Source organism: Zonotrichia leucophrys, chromosome 3, assembly GCF_028769735.1.
Source record: "Zonotrichia leucophrys gambelii isolate GWCS_2022_RI chromosome 3, RI_Zleu_2.0, whole genome shotgun sequence".
NCBI classification, from domain to species: domain Eukaryota; kingdom Metazoa; phylum Chordata; class Aves; order Passeriformes; family Passerellidae; genus Zonotrichia; species Zonotrichia leucophrys.
The window spans coordinates 24177720-24200272 of record NC_088172.1 but is presented as its reverse complement, the minus strand read 5'-3'; the positions used below and the strand labels follow the sequence as shown (position 1 = coordinate 24200272).

At 36.9% G+C, this 22553-nt stretch overlaps 1 protein-coding gene across 1 annotated transcript in view; it reads right to left on the bottom strand.

The window, feature by feature from the left end:
* Positions 1-5474: 5474 nt before the first annotated feature.
* The window catches only part of TPO (thyroid peroxidase), a 46063-nt gene continuing 28984 nt past the window's right edge, over positions 5475-22553 (bottom strand). Inside the window, exons 9-15 of the mRNA XM_064710130.1 lie at positions 20493-20751; positions 19796-19966; positions 18850-19087; positions 15014-15222; positions 13552-13722; positions 10244-10375; positions 5475-5530 (exon numbers count right to left, since the gene is read on the bottom strand). Coding sequence (XP_064566200.1) covers positions 5520-5530; positions 10244-10375; positions 13552-13722; positions 15014-15222; positions 18850-19087; positions 19796-19966; positions 20493-20751 — 1191 coding nt within the window. The 3' untranslated portion in view covers positions 5475-5519. The remainder of the gene's footprint in view (positions 5531-10243; positions 10376-13551; positions 13723-15013; positions 15223-18849; positions 19088-19795; positions 19967-20492; positions 20752-22553) is intronic.

The window sequence follows — 22553 nt, the reverse complement described above, 5'->3', positions numbered from 1 at the left end:
CTTGTTTTCTCCAACCTGTAATGGGATGAGGGTCTATTTGCAAAAGAAAAGACAGATCTTGGGTGCAGAAATGCATTTTCCTTCAGCCAGGAACTGAGGTTTCAGCACTGCCTGGGCTTAGCTGCTTGATTGCTGTACTTGATCTAGCTGTTGGACTCTTATGTCCTTCTATAAATATTTATAAATATTGTCTGATGAAAATGAACCAAGATTTTCTGTTGAAATGATCAATAGTAAATGTAGTTTCACTTTGGAATAAGCATGGAAAATTCCAGGCTGTAGTTTGTGTAAATTCCTGTCTTGTATGAAAGACAAATTAGGAGAGCAATCTTTATTGAAAAAATTAGTTACCTGTAAATGCCTAGCAGTTTCCAATACATCAGTGTTAAAGCAAGGGGTTTTTGTTTGTTGAACTGTATTGAAGGAATGCTGCAGACAGCATACTCAGGAGAAAGAGGGCAGAGAAGTGAAACAAAGACAATGGATTTGATGCCGAATTTTGCCCCAAAAGGTGAGAATAACTGCCTAAGAGACTCAAGTAAGTCAGCATAGACAGGAGGTATTTTATTACGACGCGTCGGAGAAATCACAAAAGGGATTTCTAGCTATCTCATAACAGAAGCAAGCTTTTATACAGTCTTGGGTGCAGGGTTACATCATATTCATAAGAGGCGTGATGTGGGCGGAGCGTGGGCGGAGACATCTATTTTGAGGATTATTCATGGTGGTCCTTCGTTGCCTTCCTCATGGGCGAGGGTCTTCTGATGAGTCTTCCTCTTTAAACTTTTGAACTCTTATCCTAATATGGTCAATTCCCGGTGTACTTGGCTTGGTTCCCATGGCTTGGCACGGCTCTTAGGGTCAGTTTGACATTGGCACGGCTCTTAGGGTCAGTTTGACATTATTAGCTCTGATCATGCTTAGCTCGACAATTCCCTTATCCCTATCTCTCTTTATTGTTTGCCCTGCTTACCAAACTTCAAACAGAAGGATCCACCAGGATTGCTTCTGGATTAATGAATAACCTATCATACAGCATTATCAATAATTCCAGGATTGCTTCCGGATTAATGAATAACCTATCATACAGCATCATAAGCAATTCCTGAGTGTGGATGGGGGCGAATCCCCTTGTACCTAACATGAGACCACCCGCCGGTGATATGGGATATGGCTCTAGTGTTAGGGGTCGCGTGAGTAGCTAATGGGATGGGAATGGGATAGGACTGCTCAGGGTTGATTTTCAGTCTGTGGCTCTGCCTAAGCATTTTGATAACAAAATTATGTTCTTGCGCAGTAGTAGAATGCTGATCAGATGGGCAGTTTGGGGCTTCAGATTCAGGACAGGAAAGCGGAAGTAAATCCAGGCTTGTAGTTAGCATTACCTTACTGTCACAATACTCTTCCTGTTTTAACAGTACTACTTAAGATTTTACTTAAGATTTTGGTGCTATGTAAAAAATGGAGTTTCTTCAGAAACCAGAAATCTCTTATATATATAATGTCTAAATTTTTATTCTTTTTCTCATATATCTCTGAATAGCATCATCATGAATAGTAGGCTAGAATTGGGATGAGTGCAAGAATTTAGGAATATAGTTCAGTCATGGTGGATATGAGTATATTATTATATTATTATATAATAATATTATTATGGACCCAGGAAAGCAGTTTGGGTCTCAAAAACAGCGAAAAGAGTCAGATGCCCACATGTTTAATAATATTACATATATAGGCTAACTGGATAGCATAGAAGGATTATATTTCACATATTTAATAAATATCCAGCTTCCTCATCACAAATTCTTAGTGAAAGTTTAAGTATGTCTCAGCCATACTTTTCAAAGTATTAAGTTTGTTGCTGCTCCTAAATTTTCAGTGTACTGAAAATCTAATTCTGCTCTGCCATTAAAACAAAAGAATTTGTGTTGGTGTTGCTTCCTTTTCTAAAAAAAATTTTAAAAATCTCATTCATAGCTTTTACAGTAAGGAAAGATTGCTGTAATTGTTTAGAAGTATAGTGAGTAAGTTCAGATTGGGCTAGCAGTCTCCTCCTAAGTGTTTCTAGAGCCTGCAGAAAATAGATCTTGTAGACATATAATTATTAATTATTAATTTTTAAAACAAATTTTAGTCTTGTCTATCAGTTTTCTGTAGTGACAAATTAATTAAATAAAAATAAATAAAAGGGTGGGGTGGGTTGACCGGTCAGGGAGAGCCTTGAAGGAGCCCTGACTAAGAAGGAGCAACATGCAGAAGAAGGAGTTTGTGCTGTGAAGCCATAAGAAAACATCGAGAGAAGGTATGGGACTCTAGAGATCTAATAACAACAGTGTGGGACTCTAGAGATCTAATAGCAACATGGGACTCTACAAATATGAATATAACAGCCTCCAGCCCCCCTCATGCCCTGGCAGAGTTCCTTAAACTTAATGTAGATATCTGTGTGTTCTATGTCTACATTTGTTGTGCTGTAAGCTTATGGAGCATTAACTTCATCCTCATCCTCAGTAGAAAATTGAAGTCAGAAGAGTCTCAGAGGAGCTGTACCCCAAAAGAGTCCATTTCCCTCAGAACCCCACAAAGAGACCTACTTTAGCTACAGTTAGAAATCTAAAATCAAGTGGTGTAAATCCCATTCTCAGGCTTCATCTGGCATATGGAATAACAACATATATTAGAGTGTATCATGACATGCAACGTAATGTTACCAGAATTCAATGCATCTTTATTAAGCAAATCAATAGAGCAGAATCACAGAAAGAGCTGTCTATGACTTTACCCACTGAAATCTCAAAGCTTAGATCCATATGGGTATACACACATATATGGAAGTGTTGGTTCTGGTAATTTAATACAGAAATGGAAGAAGAACAGATGTTTCACCTTCCATGGAAAACATCAGAACACTTTTTACAAGCATGAGTGACTTCACATGTCATCATTTTCCTCATTGATTTTAGACCAAATTACTTATGATTTTGGTTTTATGCAGTGTGCCCTTAACTGTGAGAAATCAACAGCCATGTCTGCTGTAGGAAGATTTCTAAAGTTTCTGTGGAAAAAGAGACATCTGAGTCACTTAAATTCCTTCTTCCTATTGTTGTCAGGTTTATTCCACTGAAGATATTTATTTGAGTTTATGTTTAGCATAAGGTGAATTGTCACCAGAGTTTGCAATAATCCAAGAAAAAGTTTAAAAATACCACAAACATAAGAGGATCACAATGAGCTCACTTAAATACTTCCAAGTTACTCTACCTTAACTAAACAGACAGGTTCCTTTTATTTTGAAAGTGTAATACACACCAGACAGAAGCGAGATATCACCAGCTCAGAAAGAGGTCAAAGAAAACAGTACTGCTTCACCTGGGAACAGCCCAAAGGAATAAATTCTGTCCCATGGAAGAAATGGTAGAATTCTACAGTATGAGGACTTCCTCTACCTGAAATATCATCATTCAATGAGTTTATTTTAATAAATGTCACAGGAATATAATGGGAAAGTTAATTCAGAAACAGTTAAAATGGGTCAGAGCTAATTATGCATAGCATAATTCCAAAACATACAGGAATTATTTAAATTCCTTCTGGTAAATCTGTCATTGTCACATATTTCTTATATTTAAGTTAAAATGAAGAGTCATGTTTGACTTTGTTGGGTACAAGTAAACAGCAATTTTTCAGAAATGTAGTCAGCATGGTCTTTGTAGCCAGCAACAGCTTGACTATCGTGCCACCAACTCTACTTTCAAAGCTCACAAATTTTTGGGGTGGTCAAAAGTCTACCTACTTGGTATTCAGAGACCATTTGCAGCAGATCAGAGTCCCTAGTATAAGTTTTGACATGGCAGAGTTAAAATCTAAGGATATTGCGGGGTAGGTAAGGTAGAGGTATTCGGGCTGCAAAATCACCCAAAGAAGTTGAGAACTTTGTATTTTTCCTAAAATTAATAATAAAAGACAGAAAAATGCTGCAAATTTTCTCACAGACTGGAAAAGGGTAAAAGAGAAAAAAGTCACAGATGATGATGTATTTTTTTTTGTCAAAGAAGTCAGTGTATCTTAAATGCTTTTCCAGCTGACATCTTGGTTACTTGCCATCATAGTGAAAAATGTCAAAAAATCCCTGAAGCTTTGTGGAATAAACTTTGATCCATAGTTCTAAGTCTTTCCATTCACACAAAGGATCATGGGATTTTAATGACCCAAATGGGTCACTACCATTGATTTAAAGCTCATCTAGTGGGGCCCTAAACTCAGCCTGTGCTTGTTTACCTTTACTATTAATTGACTATACAGAAAGTTGTACGAATCATTATTCTATATTTTAGGAGCTCAAAAAGGAAAAGGAATACAAGAGTCTTATTTCATTAATGTCAAAAATTATCAAAGATCTGAAACTGGGCACTTATAATATGTAGTGCTCAGACAAGCTGAATGACAGATAGCTACTGGGAAAAAATAACTGAGAAAACTGCAGTTAATTTTGAACACTGGCTGAAGTGTCTCTTGGTACCTTTATGGCACTAATCTGATATTAACATTTCCTATGTTCTTCAAAAGATAATGTTCATCCTTTCCCTTGTGGTCAAATCTCATTCTGCAATCAAATTGGCGAAATAATAATTAACTAAAATTAATATAGAAACCTCAAGAAACCATGAATGGAAATAAAGGATAAGCACTCCACAGTTTTATGATATAAAGCCAGAGAAAGAGCAACCAAGTCATGTGTATGGTGAGCAGGTGAGTGAAACACCCAAAGGGACAATGGGAAGAGCATGATAATTCTGATACAGGGTGGTTTGCCTACCCCTTTCCAAGCATTGTGCAGGCACTTGGACATGGCTCTACAATGACACAGAGCCTAAAATCACAGCTCTGAGGCTTTACCCTAGAACACAGATAGCAAACACCCCCTGGGGAAATGGTCAGTACACAAACCTCTGCCTTTCCACTGGCTTTTCATCCTGAGTTCAGCCCTGTGGTTTGGACAAGGCTGTCAGCCTTGTGGTTGTGTTTCTCTTGAAGTGTTTGCCTCTGAGTTAAGCCTGGGCTAACAGGTTGGCTGGAGGTTTGCTGTCTTTACTGTGTGCAGGAATTGGGGATCCAGCATGAGGCCCATTACAGCAAATATATCCTGCTGTGTCAAGCGCCACAGTATCTTTTGCGTTTTTCACTTTGTGTTTATGAGGAAAACATGATAAAGTACAAATTGGCACACGGTGATAGAGCAACAAAACTTTCCTGGAGGGTAGAATTTGCCTCTGCAGTGATGGGCACGCCATGCATCTCCAGCTGCCATCTGTATCCTTGCAAAATTGGTTTCCTGTTTTTAGAGTGGGCAGGCGGCCATCAGCTCGGCAGATGTGTGTGCTTCCGATGCCACATAGAGCCATCCAAAGTAAAAATGACCTTCCAGACTGGGATGTCTGATTGCCATTTTTTCTTGAATTCTAATGTCCAAAGGGTGTAATCATGTGACTGATAGACTTCTGAAGAGAGGTACACCAACCTCATTTGCAGGCTGTGAGTCAGAATCAAGAATAGTAAAATGAGAGTGTTAATTCCTTCTTCATTTTTCACCAAAAGCTGTACAGATTTAAAAACTGATTACACTGGTAACTTAGCTTTTTAATTGTCAATGCTTTTAACTAACTATAAATGTAAAAAACTTTTCTTATATATGCTGAAAGGCACAATGGTATTGCCAAGCGCACTCACAGAAATAATAGAGTTTTTATATTTTTCATTGAAACAATCTAATTAAAGGGCATATGTCAGAAAATAATATCATAGCTGCTAAAAAATGCTGCTAAAACTTATCTCTTATTCTGTTTTAATTCAAGTACTTAGTTTGGCTTTTACACATCATTAGTGGAATAAAACTGTGTTTTGAGTTTAGTACATATTTAATTTGAAGTGCTGAACTATTTTGCTTCAGTCTATTCTCTTTACCCACCCCTGAATATGCTTCACTATTTATCTCACTTTCTCAGTTAAGTCTTTACAGCAATATCCATTCACTGGTAAATACAAAATTGAGCACACAAAAAGATCAATTTTGTAAGCACGTGGGTAGCACAGAATATAAAGTTCCTGTTGTAAATTTTTCCCCAAATGAGCCATATTTTTCCTGTAGTCTTGATAAAAGTTTCAAAAGTCTTGTTTTCTGCCATCTCAAACCAGCTGGCTTTCTCAGCCCTGCAGGGTGCAGTGCTGAGTGTACCAACTGACTTTGCAGACTAAAGCACCTGCTGTGATGAGTCACTTCTACAACATTCTGCAGCACAGCAAAGAAAGTTGATCCAATATTATAATTCCATCAAAGTTTAAGGAAGTGTCATTTTCAGGATTTATGTTCCTTTGACATGGCAGTAAAAACATGCAAAAAGTTAAGAATATTTATCCAAAGGTTACAATCCGTCACTGTCATATAACTCAAAACAAGAACTAAAGCTAATTTAAATTAGAAGCCAATATTTTGGGTTGCATGACTATGAGGAATCTTGAGAGCAAATTATTTTGTGCAGAGGTAAAATAATTTTGGATCAAAAGTGACGATATTTAAATTGTGACAGTATTTTTAATGTAATTAGAATATGCATAGATCAAAATTGAGAATTTTAAGGGTTTTGTTGGGATTTTTGTTTGTTTAATTTGGGGTTTGCTTGATTTGGTTTTTTTTACTTATAAAAGTATCACAAACCATGTGCCAGAGTGGTAAGGGATGAGCAACTTTGATTTGAGACCATTCAACAAATTCACTTCCTGAATAAAGTTATCCTATACAAGTTTCCATCTGAGTCAAAGACATTATCCAAACTTAGAAAAAAAAGCCTTGAGGCTACTGATCAATTCCATCAATAAAAGCAGGATTGAAGGTTATATAGATTTTTACTATTGAATAGTTAGCATTACTAGAGCGCTTCAAAATTTATAAGAGCTTTTTAGTTTTGAAGACTGAAATGCTCATAATAACGTGAAGTGCTCTCATAATTTTAAATCACTCTATACTGCAGATTTCCAAATTCTTATTACTGCTCAGTTTCAGCTGCTCATCTATTATCACCAATATATTGGTTTAGAAAAGTGTTGCACTGCCTTTTTTTCACCAGGTCTCAAAACCTCACTCTAATCATAGGATGAAATTAGCTAGGCCTTATGAATGATGTCCTTAAAAATGCAAAAACAATAGACCAATAAAAGAAGCCACTCAATGACCTTGATAGAAACTTATTGTCTGAAATAAAAACACAAATGTCTTGTTTCATGAAAAATTTTCATATTTTTAATATGGAAATTAAACCAACTGGAATACACTTAGCTGTAACATTCTCCTTTCCCTTGTAAATACAAATATTTTTGCAAGCAATCTACTATCAAGTAGCTCATTGACTCTTTTCTCAATTCAAAAAATATGAGAAATGACAGTGAAAGATGTACACTAGTATGTTAAGAGCCAGTTTACAGAGAAACCATGCAAAACACTGCTAAAACCTGTTTTCTCTTTACCTAAATGTAGAATCAAAGATTCATTGAGGTTGGAAGGGACCTTTTGAGGTCAACTAGTCAAATTTTCCTGTTTGAGCAGGATCAGCAGGTTGCCCAGGGGCCTCTACAGATGAGATAAATGGGCTGACAGGCACCTCACAGTTCAACAGGGAAAATACAAACTCCTGCATCTGGGGAGGAACGACCCCAGGCCTCAGTCCACAGCAGCGAATGACTTTATGGAAAATGGCTTGGCAGAAAAGGACCTGTGGGGCCTGGTGGCACCAAGCTGAAGGTGAGCCAGCGATGCACCCTTCCTGCAAAGGTGGATGGTAGTTGTAGCAGGCACAGGGATTGCAAAGGCCCTGTAGAGACCAGAGGCCTAAAGAAAGGAAATGCTAAGTCAGGGCAAGCCCCTGTCTTCTGCCTTTCGAACCCCTGCTTATCTCTCTGTAAGCCCATAGGTCACTTCCCCTTAACCCCTGCTATTGGACAATTTCTGATCCCCCTATACCCTATATAATGGGCTGTTTTAGCCTGGTTCTGTAGAAGAGCTGTCGCTGGGACCCTTCTCAGAACACCCAATAAAGACATCGGTGTGGGAGATGACGGTATCCTAGGATGTGTTGAGGAAAGTATTGCCAGCAGATCAAGAGACGTGGGCCTTCCCCTCTGCTCTGGATAAAACATCATCTAGAGTTGGGTGGGTGCAGCAGAGACATCGACATACTGGAAAGAGCCCTGAAAAGGGGCACAAAGACAATTGGAGTCTAAATTATCTCTCCTATGATAAGAGGCTGAGAGCTCTGGGACAGCTTAGCCTTGCAATGAGAAGATTCAGGGGGGAGCTTATCAATTTGTATAAACATCTGAAGGAAAGGTGCAAAGAGGACAGAGCTGTGCCGTTTCTAGTGGTACCCAGTGACAGGACAAGAGTCAATGGGCACAAACTGGTGTACAGTGGGTGTCATCAGGAAACTGGCACTGGGAGGCTAAGTGAACACTGGTATTTTTTGCTCAGAAATGTTGTGGAGTCTCCACATGGAGAGAGTTGAATGCTGTCTAGACATGGTCCTGGGCAACTGGCTTTAGGTGATCTTGCTTGAACAGAAGAATTGGGCAAGATGAACTCCAGGGGTGCCTTCCAACCTTAACCATTCTGTGATTCTATTTTTAAGCACTAGATCCCACAGAGCACCTTTTCTTCTTGTTTCCTTGATCTGCTTCTGTCAGAAAGCTGTCAGTACCCTCCAAAAATCTTCTAGATTGCATGTGCCCTGCTGTGCTGTCCTTACAACTGTGGGTAAAATTCCTCATGAGGGCCAGGGTCCGTGGACACAAAGATTCTTTCAGTTGTTTGAAGAAAGACCCATCTATTTCTTCCTGATCAGGAAGTCCATAGCACATACACACTGCAACAGCAGCCATATGCCAATGCAGTGTCCTTATGTTATCTTTGTTGCACTCAATACCAGTGAATTAAATTAAATTCTTTAAATAAATAAATTAATGTAAAGAATTAAATTGATCACTTTAAATTAATCTGAAAGCAGATTTTTGTCTCTGAATTTAGAGGAATAAAAAAATGTAACCATGGTTGATTGGATAAAGGAATAAATAATAAAGTTAAGAAACATCTAAAAAAAAAGTGGTTTTTTTTCTATTTTCTGATTCAAATGGAACTCTGAATGGCTATAACTTTTTAGTCTAGTCTCATAAAAATTAGACCTTGAAGATTTGCATTTGCATTTTCTACAGCAAGAGAGAGGTAGGTCCATACTGGCAACCTCCTGTTGGGGAAGCTTTTCTACTGGAGTGTCTTCTGGGCTAGTGCAGTCTCCTGTTGTACTTCATTCCTGGGCCTTTGATGAAGTCATGTGGCCTTGCTTAAGATGTCATTTTTAAGAATGTGATCTCCCTGGTTGGATTGCTCATGTGACCCTGAAACGCAGCTGAAAAATTGACTGGATATACCTCATGTAATTGAAGAGATGTTTGTTTGCAACTAAGTTTTTTGGGTTTTTTTTTTTCCTTAGAGCAATTAATAATAAGGGACAGTGTAGTCCCACGTCATAACCAAGGAGTTGCTGAAACAGGAAGAAAGTAATTTGCTACCAGTGAGATTCAGTGTGCTTATGATTGTGTGGCGTACAGCACTCAATCTGCAAGAACTGAGTGGTTTAAACATTGTGTGCTTCCCTTGGGCACTCAGATAAAGCAAATACCCATCCACTTGAGTTTGAATTGTAGGTTTCATGGAGGTTTCCCCAGAGAAGGTATTGCTCAGCTTTAGAGGGCAACTGCACTCATATTCCTCCTAAACTTCTACCATACAGCTTCCATGCATGCTGAAAAGTAGAAAACCCCAAGAAAATGTGTTATTTCTGCTAGCTCTGAAAGGATTGACAGTTTTGAAATGTGTCAAGTAGAACTTAGTTAATATTTAAATGCTGAATTTAGATACTGACTAGGAGAAACTGAGACAAATTTGATTCCCTCCTCATATGCACTGTCAGGAAATGCTTAGTGGTTCATATGAAATAGGAATGGAAATGAAAATCTTATTTATGTATCAGAATTATTTATTTAACACCTTCATTTACAGAATCTGTATCTTTACATGGGTGTGTAGAGATTTTTCACATATGTTAACAGCTCTTCAGTAAAATGTAATCTGATGAATTTTTACAGCATTGTAAAGTGGAACAAAGAACATTTTAATGGGCAGTAGGTTCACAGCCATTACCAATGCATGTTCTTCCATCTTCTGCCAGCTTGTAGGGATCAGTGTGGAGACATTTGTAGCTGCCTTTAGTGTTAATGCATATAGCAGAAGGATGGCATGGTGGATTAATTTCATTTTCACATTCATTGATGTCTGCAAAATAAGTACACACTGATCAATAACAATTGCAAATTACAAAGGGATTACTAATTTCTCATAAATACTTTTGACAAGGATTCATAAATGAAAGGCATTGTACATTTTCAATGAGACAGATGATAAAAATCTGTATTGTTACTCTTTGAAGGACAAAATACAGGGTTGTTGTTGCTTTGTTTTGATTGTTTGTTTGTTTTAAAGCTGGAGATGATGAAAAAAAATGTTGCTTTAATAATCCTCCAAAAGCCACAAATGGAAATTGGATGAATTTTCCAAAATGCAAACCCTAAACTTGAGAGCTCTTCTAGCATGTGTTCATGTCCTAAGATTTGACTTTATTCTCTGTAAATGTTTTCATCCTGTGCTCTATAGACATAATGAAAATAATAATGCAGACACAGTTCTGTACATGTCCACGCATGATTTTGAGAAGTCAAATTTTCAGGTTAGCTTTGGTTACAAAATTTATAACCACAATTTGTAATATCACTGCAAGGATGGTTGTTTCAAGATGCTATATAAATTCTGTAAAATGACAATATCCTAGCAGAATGTTGAGCAGATAAACAGTTATCCACTGGAAAATGTGCATACTGTTCATGTGTTTATACATACACATACTGTTCTTGAGGCCTTTCAGGATCTTTCACTCTCACTTTCTGGTTATGTGATGAAATGGTAAACAGCAGTTGCATATTTTTGCAACTTTCTTCTTTCTATGTAATATTTACTTGCATGAATTATTTTAGTTGACTAAAAGTAGGTGTCCACTGTTATTTTAGGTACTTTCCAATTGGTTCTGTATATCTGACACCTTGTTTAATGTCTCTGACAAGTGGACCTGTGAAACATTGCAAAACCATATGTGAACAAGTAGTCAAGTCTTCAGTGTCTTCTCTTTTTGGTTTTATTCCTTTCCTTCTCTATCACAATGTTTGATCTACTACTTCAATGCAACTAGTTATTTTCAATCAGTATTAGAAATTGACCTGTATTTACTGACTTAGTTTATCATTGTCACTGAGACCACTTTCCATCATCGGAAATAGGATCAGCCTGATTCTCTCAAATTTTAGTACAAAAAAGTAGCTGTGCATAAAGATAGTTGTCAACTAAGATGGTCAAAAGACTAACATGGAGGAAAAATCTAAAACTTCAGAACCCTTAAGAAACAATAACTTTCATAACACTTCTTTGAAGCAGGAAAAGAATCTGTTGTTCAAGATGAAGATTTCTGTGTATTAGTCACTTCAAAACTAAATTTTGAGTCAATGTTCACTGCCTTAATCATTATCCAGGAAAGAAAACCTGCACCTTTGCCTGCATTGTAATTCAAATGTGCCAATTCCACTTCTGCAGGTCCGTAGTCATGCTCTCTGCTAAGTAACTAACACTTCTTCATCACTAAATAATCCATGTCAGATCTGACCAGTCTACCCTGCTAATCAGAGAGCAGTAGTTTACTAAATCAAAATAGTCATCTATCAGGAGTATGACATCACTTAATATAAAGGAAGGTGGCATATTCTAGCACTAAATGACTTCCTGAATCAATAGAAATTATTTCAGTCAAAGCCCAAGTTAGTAAGCGGGAATTAACAGCTCTCAGAATCCTATGCTTTTGCCAGCAAGCCACTCTGTCTTTTCCAGAGCAGCATATAATTTTGAAACCATCTGCAGAAATGCTAAGCTCTATCCTCCTCATTATATTGCTTGATTTATCCCTAATTTGCTGAATATTTAAAAGAATGGGAACATATTGCACAGGCATGCATGGAACAAAGTGCTTTCTACTGTAAAACTCAAGTAGCATCTGCATAAGTGGGTTTTGATGGTTTTTCCTTTAATAAAGGCATTGCTTTTTTAATATATGCAGCAGCTTGTTTTCCTATAGCAGATATACAGTCTTTTGTTTACATTACTGAACATATTAAAAGAAACTAGGACAAGGAATGATTCACTCATTTAACTTATTTATTCCATTCACTGCCAGAACATTAATCTGTTGAAAAGGTTTTATTATAATTCATTTAACAGCTTTATTTCTTTATATAGTATTTATGTGGGAGGAATTCAGTGGATAAATAGGGTGTGAATAAAGGAAAGAGCTGCAAATTTCATTTGACTTTTTCCATACCAGGTATACAATTAGAATGAAGAGCTTTCTATTCCGCTATCACAGAAATACTGATAAGCAGATTTTATTGTGGATGAGCTGCAGCACTTGCACTCAAATTATTTTACCACCATCCATAATATATTCTGAAATATAGCCTTTTTGGGTTTAGTTTTCTCTCATGTTCTTATAAAGCAGAAGAATGTGAATGTGAATGTGCACATACATATATACATATATATGTACAAACAGCCCTATTATAAAAGCGCACATTTGAAATGTGAACAGAGAGAATTCATTCTTCATAACATGAAGAGTGAAAGTCTTGAAATATTTGCCACATTCTCTTTCTAACCTATTCTATTAAGCAGTAAAAGGCAAAAAGAAAAGAGAAGATTAAAGAATTATTAAAATAACAGAAAAGATTTCCTGTGAAAATGTGCCAGAAATATATCCTTTTGCTGAGTTTTTCACCCGCTCTTCTTTTGTACCTGCAGAAGTAATTAACTTCTGGCAAATCTTTTCACAGCTATTTGGGAGAGGGAGGTTGGACATAAAGTGATTATTAGTTTCTTTAATTTCATGTATTCATTTCACAGAATGGTTTTTTTCACTATTACTAAAATTATTAGGATGACACATGACCTAGTGGTGCATAGTTCAACTTTTATCTAGAGTATCCATTGAAACAATGCCAGAAAAATGACAACTATCTGTCATGCTGTTATGTTCAATGTAGGAGGAAGCAATGTATAATTCTGATTTGCTGCCTTTTTCCTCACTTTCTCCTCCCCCTCCCTCCCACTGGTTGTTAATAGACTTGATTTTTGCTTAATTGGGCAATTTTTAGTGCCATTTTTCTATCATCAACTTGATTGCTGAATCAGGATGGGTAGAAATTGAGATGGAGATTCTGGAGAGAGTTTCACATTTTTGTGCTATTACACCCCAGGATGCTAACTTCAAGAAAGCATAGGAGTGAATGCACATCTGATGAGCTATGGTGGACTTTAGATGTTAGAAAACTCATAAATAAATAAATAATAATAGATACCTATACAAACTGGAGCCTCAAAGTTCCATCCTTTGCTTGTGCAGGTTAATTGTTCTTCTCCTTGTAACTGAAATCCATAGTGACATGTATAAGTCACTGTAGATTTTCCAGATTCTGAGCAGTATACAAAATCACCATTTTCCACACTCTTTGGTGTTCCACATAGTTCATCTACAAATAGAAAGTCTGTATTACAGGCTTTTAAAACATTAAACATTTGATATCCCATGTCAAACTATGACATCCCCTTATACTTACAAATGGATGGTATTCTTCATTACTGTTATAAAAATTACCTTCAGTGAAAATTTTCACATGTTTTAAGGTGATCAAGGCTTTCATTGTTCATTTATGGAAAAGAATTTATATGCGATACAACAGGTTTGACTTGTGATCCTCACAAAACTAGCATTGCAACATAAGAAGGACATGGACCTGTTGGATTAAGTCCCGAGTAGGGCAACACAAATAATCAGAGGGCTGGAGCTGGAGGGCTGGAGCACCTTTCCTTTGAAGAGAGAAGCTGAGATAGCTGGGGTTGTTTTTGTTGCAGCCTGGAGAAGAAAAGGCTCCAGGGAGACCTTTTTGCAGTCTCCTAATTTAACCAAGTCTTTTCAGAATGACTGGCACAAAATTTTTACCAGAACCTCTTGCAATAGGACGAGGGGTAACATTTTTAAACTAAAAGAGGGATGATTTAGATTAAATATAAGGAACAAGTTTTTTACAAGAGCATTGTAGCAGCAATCCCCTGAACAGGGAATAATGAGCATTGACTCCATGATTGCAGAAGGCTGATCAATCACTTTATTGTTACTGCTACTACACTATTCTATCCTACACTATATTCTACTATATGAAAAACCCATCACTGTTGCCAGACAGCTTTGACCTAATTGGTCAATCAATCAAAACACCATCACCAGAGTCCAATTAAGAAATCACTCTTTGGTAAACAATCTCCATAACACATTCCACATGTGCACAACAACAGGTGCAGCAAGTAGAGATATTAATTGTTTTCTTTGAGCTTTATCACAGCTTCCCAGGAAAATCCTGGGAGAGAATTATGTCTGTCTCTGTTCAGAGAATATGTCACTGCCACACAAGAGTGCTCAAACACTGGCACAAGTTGTCCTGAGAGGTGAATGCCCCATCCCTGGAAACATTTGGATTCAGATTGCACAGGGGTCTAAGAAATTTGATATAGTTGAATATGTCCTTGGTCATTGCAGGTGAGTTGAACTAGATGTCTTATAAAGATCCCTTCCAAGCCAAAATGTTCTATGATTCTATAATCCCACTTCTAAGTGATAGAAATACTAAAGGTCTCACCCAGACCAGTAATTTAAAATCTATCAGAACCAAGGTCAGAACTTCAACTGCTCTTTACTGTCCCTCCCCTCCCCTTCTCTCTCCTCCCCTCCCTTCCCCTCCAAAATGATTGGTAACTACAGATTACCTTCCTGATAAAATTCTTGCCAAGCTTCTAAATTCATCCCAGGTATATTGTTACAATGCTTAAAATCCTGTGGAAACTTTCCAAGTTGAAAGGCATCTGCTGGCACTTCAGAAATTCCTGTGTTGTCACAAATCACGCGGGACAGTGAATGTTTTTTGAGTTCCTGCTTTTGAGCTTCTGTGAAAACATCATCATTTTCCCACCAAAATCTGTAAAGAATAATATAAACTTTTTCTGAAAATATCAAATTCAAAGGGCTGGCTATTCTTACTTACACAGTAAGTAAGTACGTTATATAAAAGACTAAAAATAAGAATTACAGTAAAAATAGGTGAATATAACAATAATAAGAGTAAACACCATGACCATACAGAACCAGTCATAAAAAGGCTAGTGTGAGTCTGATATGCTGGTCAACTTGGGTCTTGTGTTAAAGCCAACAGAATTGCTTTTCGTTGATTAAACTGGTCCATAAAAAAAGTTACAATCCTGAGACAAAAACTTGAGACAGACTTGATTGGACTGGATCCTTACTCCTATGCACACTGATATGTGCTGTTCACTCATAAATTGTTAAAGCATAAATTACAGAAGACTGAGAGGAGTAACCATAATAAATTTCCTCATACTAAAGCTTTTGAATTCTGCTTGCTCTTACTGAATGGTTGCTAGGAAAAGAGGTATTGTTGAATGCTTCTCTGGTTAACTAGGACCATTTAATTTGCTAAGAAACCTGTAGATATGCAGATTAGTTATAGTAGAAAAACATAAGATAGTAGTTATGTTTTTGATCATACAAAAAGTAAGCTAAGAGGACTGTCTGGAATAGACAAGACCTGTTTATTTTTGTCAGGAGTGTGGCATCAGAACAGAGGAACCAGTTGGTACTACAAAAGTATATCTATAAAATGGTGACATTATATAAAATAAATATGTATGCATACACATATACATTCAAAGGTTAAAGGAAAGAAAACAATGAGGAGAAAAGGAAAGACAAACATTTGTATATAAAGAAGTGTCATTAATAGCAAAAATACTTCTGGAGAGCTTGATTAAAATCTCTATTAGTAAATTAAATGGTGATAAACACTGCTACACTGCTTAGTTCCCTTAGTTCCTTGATTTAAAATATCTATTAGTAAATTAAATGGTGATAAGCACTGCTACTCTGCTTAGTGCCAGGCCAGTTAGTATTTTCCCAAATGCTAGGCAGGATTTGGGGTAACATGCCTGAGCATAGTCAGCAGTAGAGTATGGGAGTGATCACACTGAGCTCAGATTTAACAGAGGACTTATGATCCATAATACAGGGGGCTCACAGCTTAGGCTTCTAGAAAGTCTATGAGTTTGTGGGGTTTTTTTTCCTGAATAAAACAGAACAGCAATATTGACTGTGGACTCTATGCAAACCGGGCACATGTGCAGCATTTGAAGATTTTTATGAGCTGCCATACAAGTGGGAATTCTAATAGTTGTGTTTGTGTTCTGGGGAGGATGAGAATTGCCAGTGTGCCCTAGGGTGGCTTTTCAAGGCAAATTGGATCCTGCTGCCAACAGGAGCATACCTGGTGGATAAGGTAAGTGCATGTGAAATTTTGGAAAACTGGCTTTATTTATGGGCCAATAGTTACCTTCAGAAGCCTAATTTGTTAAAAAACCCATCCCACTTTGCCTACATTGAAGAAGGAGGCAATGTACAGAACCAGGGTGGAGTGAATGTCCCATACCTCAGCAGCACTGTAGCAAGATATGCAGGAGAGATGGAGGGGCTAAAGGGAAAAAAAGAAAGAAATTCTTCCTATACCTCACCTGCACCCTGTTCCTAAACTACTCAGAGCATCCTGAAACCTCTCTCATGATTCCAAGGCCACTTCCTATAACCAAAGCTATCAAAGACATTTCTCCACTCAGCTCTACATCTGTCACATCCCCTTTCACATACATTAAAACCTGTTCTACTTTCATCACAAAATGCAGTTTTATCTACAGCCTAAATGAAAAATGATTTTTAATATGCCAAACAGATAGGTGTTTACTTTAACAAAAATTTTTGTTTATTCCATTCTTTTTGCATCAGGTGATCAAATCCCTATGCAAAGTATGTCAAAACTTCAGAAGTTTTGCCCAAATATTTCAAATACTGAGATTGCAAAAATATTCAGAGGAGGAAGAGGTGGAAGAAGGCTGATGGATCAGAAACAAGTTATTTCAGGTGATGTGGTTAAGACAGCGCCTGAGTTTAGTAGATAGAAGAAAACCTTTTATTTTTTGTGAGATTACTGAAAAAATGCTTTAGGGCTATCAGAATTCAGAGTTTAGATGACAATTCCAGGTAGTCCTGATTTCTAAACTTAAGAGTACATTAGAAGAATTACTTTTAAATCCCTGTATACAGACATGTCACTTGGGGTATCTAGTGTATGTAGTGTCCCTGGTGCAGTTATAGGTAACACCCAACACTCTACCTGACCAAAAGCTTTTCTATTCTTATTATGCGACAACTATAACATGTTGTTATATACTTCTAAATTCTCTTAGGTGGCTTCTTTGTTATTAATGACAGAATACCATTTCACATTTAAGTTAACTACCACAAACTTTGTGGCAGAAACCTGGGGAATTCTTTCATTATTATAACTCTCTTTTTCTCAATTTGGAGTTAATGTATTAAATTAGGCTTATGTTTATTTAATGCAGGTAGCATTATAAGACACTGAATGTTAAGTAACTGTGTAAGGTACTGAATAATAGAATGGAGGCTGAAAAGACTTCCATAGATACTCCTTCCTCAGATAGGGAAAAGTATGCCTGTACAATTCAGAGGACTTTCAACCATGTTTTTTACACAGATGAGTAGAATGTTTGTTGTCTATATAGTTTCTGCAAATGAAATGTTACCTTTATGATTAGCATTGCTTTTTCTTATGAGCTAATTAATTAACATTTTTTAAAGTTCAGGTTTAAATTCTGGCTAGGATGATTATTTCCATAATGGTTATTTTCCATAACAGTGACTTAGAGGAGCTTAAAGGTCATTGTAAGGACCAGAAGTACTTAAACACCCCTGCTAGCATGGTGTGAGCAGTTTTAAATTAGTTGTCTCATGGGATCCAAAATTACTGCCACAAATAATGACAGCAATAAAAAAAGTTTGGTTTTATAATTGCTTCATGAGCAGAAGCAAGATATAAACAGCTTCTTGTGCCCTGTTGTGACCTAAAGCTGCATTCCTCCTGCTTTCCTGGTATGAAGGATTATACTGGCACAAGATCCTGGTGGCACTTGTGTAGGGTTGGTTGAACTGACATTCTATACTGTGTCCAATGAGGTAACTCTGGGAACACTCTGCAGTCCCAATTCACATAAGGCCAAGTATGTGGTGTTTTTATTATCCCCTCTATGAGGACTGAATTACAGGTTTTTCCTATCTCTTCTGACTTTGCTGCAGTTGCCAAAGAAAAATATTGAGGTTCTTCCAGCCCCTGAGCCCAGTGCAACCCTCAGGGGGAATAAAGCCTGTACAGTCCTACATCCATCCCTGCAGGAGTTACTGGCCCCTGCCACAATTAACTTCTGGTAGCACCTTGCATTTTCAGCAGGAGTGCTCAGCTGGACACCTCAGTACCATAGAAACTAACAAATTCCATGTCATCTGGAATTGAGACCAAATACCAGCCAAAGACGAATAATCAAAAGCTCACCCGACAAAACTGAGGGAGCTAAGACAAAAATGTGCAAGGGGTAGAGAATGATTTGTTTGAAGCATATTTAAGTGGCTGTAAAATATCCATTGCTTCTGCATTTCTACACAATTTGACTCGTAACAAACTCACCGGTCACCATCCCTTAGTGCTTTCATTTGCTTTCCAATTATACATGCAAACAGGGGACCAGTTCTTGCACCTGGAAGAAAGTCTTCCATGAGACCGCCAAGCCAAACATCAATGTTGTTAGGATTATGGTACAATTCCATGATTTTTTCAGTGACATTGGGATTGGTTATTACTGTATTCAGGTCAGTGTGAGTTTCCAGTTTTGGCAAGCCACAGAATTCTCGCCATTCATTGTAACCTGCAAATATGATGTTTAAAGGAAGATTAGATTTGTCTGTTAGACATGATATTTGACATTTAAAAATTTATAAGGACTGGATTTTGACAATCTTGATCATAGTCATAGACAGTTTAGTATAAAAAAGGTCTACTATTACTGATTAAATTGATGAGAGAAATTATGGCAGGTTCTGAACTAAGCTCCAGCAGCCTTTCTCTAAGCAGGTTTATCCATGGCCTGATGGGCTATTAACTCCTTGACTGTTAGTTCAATTTTACCCTGGGCTGACTGGAGTAAAAAATGCAAGAAACAGTGGCAAACATGTAGTATTTCTCAAAATGCAGAGTGTGCCTAACTAAGCCATCTATAGCACTCCTGAAGACATCTGTCAACACCTTCTGTGGTTGGTGGAGCTGGTGAGGCTGTGCCTGAATTCACCTGTCCCACAGGCTGGGGACAGCCTCTGATGGGGAGTGGCTGCTTCAGGCAGAAAGCCACACTTTTTGGAACTGGTTCCAGCTGGTTTTAATCTGGTTTTAATCTCAAAACTGCCAAATACTTTCCATCAAAGTTAAGAATATTAGCAATGTATATTTTTTAAAAGAGACTTAAGTGACTTTTCTGATTACAAAAGCTACAATTTAAAAGTTTATGATTACATCCCAAATATAAGCAGTTATACTTCAGTAAGCAGTTGGAAGAAAAACTCAAGAAAAATCAATAGACCTGGGAGTCCATGATCACGGCCACGCTGTAAATTCAATGACGATAAATCAAGCGAACCATTATTGGACAGCACAAACAGTTTTTCTGTTAACTCCTCATTCAACAGTTGATCTTGTACCTGTAGTTTTGCTGGATGTGCTAGAAGACCCCTTATTAAAGGATCCAAGCCTCCTTTAAAAATAAAAAAAATGATGCTATTATAGCATATATGTAAACCATTATAACTTTGTTAGCAAATGTGAATACATATATGTTTCCATGTTTTTAAAACATTGTCCACATAGGTTTTTACATTCAGACACATGCAAAAATCTCCTTTAGTTTAAAGAAAAAGTAATAGTGGTATGAAGGAGGAGCTTCATGTTCTTCAGGTATAAAAGAACTTGCAACCTGTTAATAAATTCATACACAAAAAATTCCAGAAATGTCTTCACCATCACTCACCTTTCTATTGCTAATATACCAAACTGGCTTGATCAGGAGAGTAATGTTCTTCCAATTTAATAAACTATTTAATTGAGAATAATAATTCAAGTTCTTTTTAGTGCTCTGGAACCCAGTCAACAACTTTAAAAAATTATTTAATTAAATAAATGCTCCAGTTCCTAAGTCAGGATAAGTAACTTTGAAAAAAGTTAGAGCATTCTGGGGAGAAAAAGACCAAAGAACAACAGAAGCAGTTTAAATAAGACCATACCTTCTTTAATGAGTCTCCAGGGACTAAAGAAAACTTGATGCAAATGAAGATTTGGGAGTTGAGGATCATCTAAATACTGTGCATTCAATCGCCTTACTATTGGTTGGATTGTTGCATGACCAAAACGAAAAGCAGCTGTTGAAAATACATTAGAAACTGTGGGATTCACTGTGGGATCATAACCTGTATAAAGGCCAATATACAGATTAAAAGCATCTGGACCAATGATTTTGGGAATGTAATCTCTTAAAGTAATAATCTGAAAGAAAAGAAAAAGAAACATATTTCAGCTTTTCTATAGATGAATAGTAACGAATCCCAGGTGCTAAATGCTTTTTTTCTTCATTCATCTGTGCCCAAGCATTTGGCATAAGTAAGAGCAGTGTTACCTGGAAAACAATATGTCTTATTTTTGCAGCAAGGGGACAAATGACCAGAGAGAATTGGTGGTGCAGCTCAGAGCAGTGCAGCAGTCAGGCCCTATTAGGTCCTACCATAGATGCTAGACCAAAGCCTCCTGAGCAGAGATTACCAGTGCTGCTCTTTTACAAACCACAGGGGTAATCCGGCTCACAGGAGGTGCATTGAGATTAAAAATTTAAGTTATAATGGCCTTAAAAATGGCAATGAAAGCAAGAAGGACTATAATATCTTTCAAGAATGCTTTCTAATGTGAACAGATGCTATTTTCAGGCATATGTTTGTGACACAAATCCTTTTTTTTTTATTTGAAATGATGAGGCTTTAAAATATTGGTGCCCAAAATCTCCTTGTAGACATTTTATATTAAACTTAAACCAATTTATAGACTTCTAATAAATACACTTCAAAAATGAAAAGACTGATAAACACCTTCTGTCAAATGCTTTTATAATGGAATAGTATTATAGTGGCATGGAAAAGCATAGGAGTAATCATGACAAAAGGAAAGAGGGGAAAATATTCTAATGTACCAAATAAAATGAAAATGCATTATAGGTTAAAGATTATGCTGAACTCAATAAAGCAATATGAGATAAATATGAAGCATAATGAACTCAATAAAGTACCTCATAGATTCAATATAATATGCAATAAATATACGGACAAATGTACTTTGAACTTGATATAATGCATATTGAAAAACTAGCTGGCATAAAACGATCTTATAAAAAACTTGTATTTTTATTTTAGGCACAGAGCACAGACAAGCAAACCTTTCCACAATTTGATCACTTTTCTCAGAAAGTAGAGGTTTAGGTTTTCAGGTTAGGTTGTGCGGTGAACAAAATATATAAAAGACAATATGTTAGAATCCCTTTTGCATCTCCTTTAATGCAGCATATGAAACAAATGAAATTATTGCAAGAAACTAATACTGACACTGTCATTTGAAAAGCTAATCTTTTGCTTTATTCATAAAGGTTTTGCAAGACAGCAGTTCTAATTTTAGATATAGTTTTTACAATCAAAGACCTTATGGAGGAGTAGGTTAGTCATGGATACAAAAATCCTGGCATGACTAATTTTTTGGCTCATTTTAAGTGAAATCCCTAGCTAAGCTGCTCAGAAAGGCCGGACTCCCTGAAGGAAAGGGCAACTCAGATTTTACATTTGCTCCAGAGGCAACGGCTTCATTTCTAATTGCCTTGATAGGGAAAGAGGGGTTGCCATTTCAAGACACAAAAATTAAAAGGCTAAGAGTAAAAAGGGGTCTCATGCCTGCCTACCCTCCCCTAGGAGAGGCATCTGTTTGATAGAAACATCCAAAGGCTAAATGAGGCTCCATCAAGTAGAGGTGAGTTTTAGACCATACAGGCTAAAGTTGTTACTAATACAGAAGAATAAAATACTGCTTCTGGAATATGCCAAAGAAGCCCATCTGAAATGGCATCTAGCATTTGTGTAGTCTCTGGATGTGGACAAATTTGTCTGTTTGAAGTCAAACAAAGGCTCACTACAGGTTCCTACAACTGACACATATATAAATTTGAAAGAAGATGTTAAGAGCTGACAAGCATCAAAATTATTTTTGTTAAAATTCTTTTGCATGCAGTTCCTTCTCTCAGATAATGACAGAAA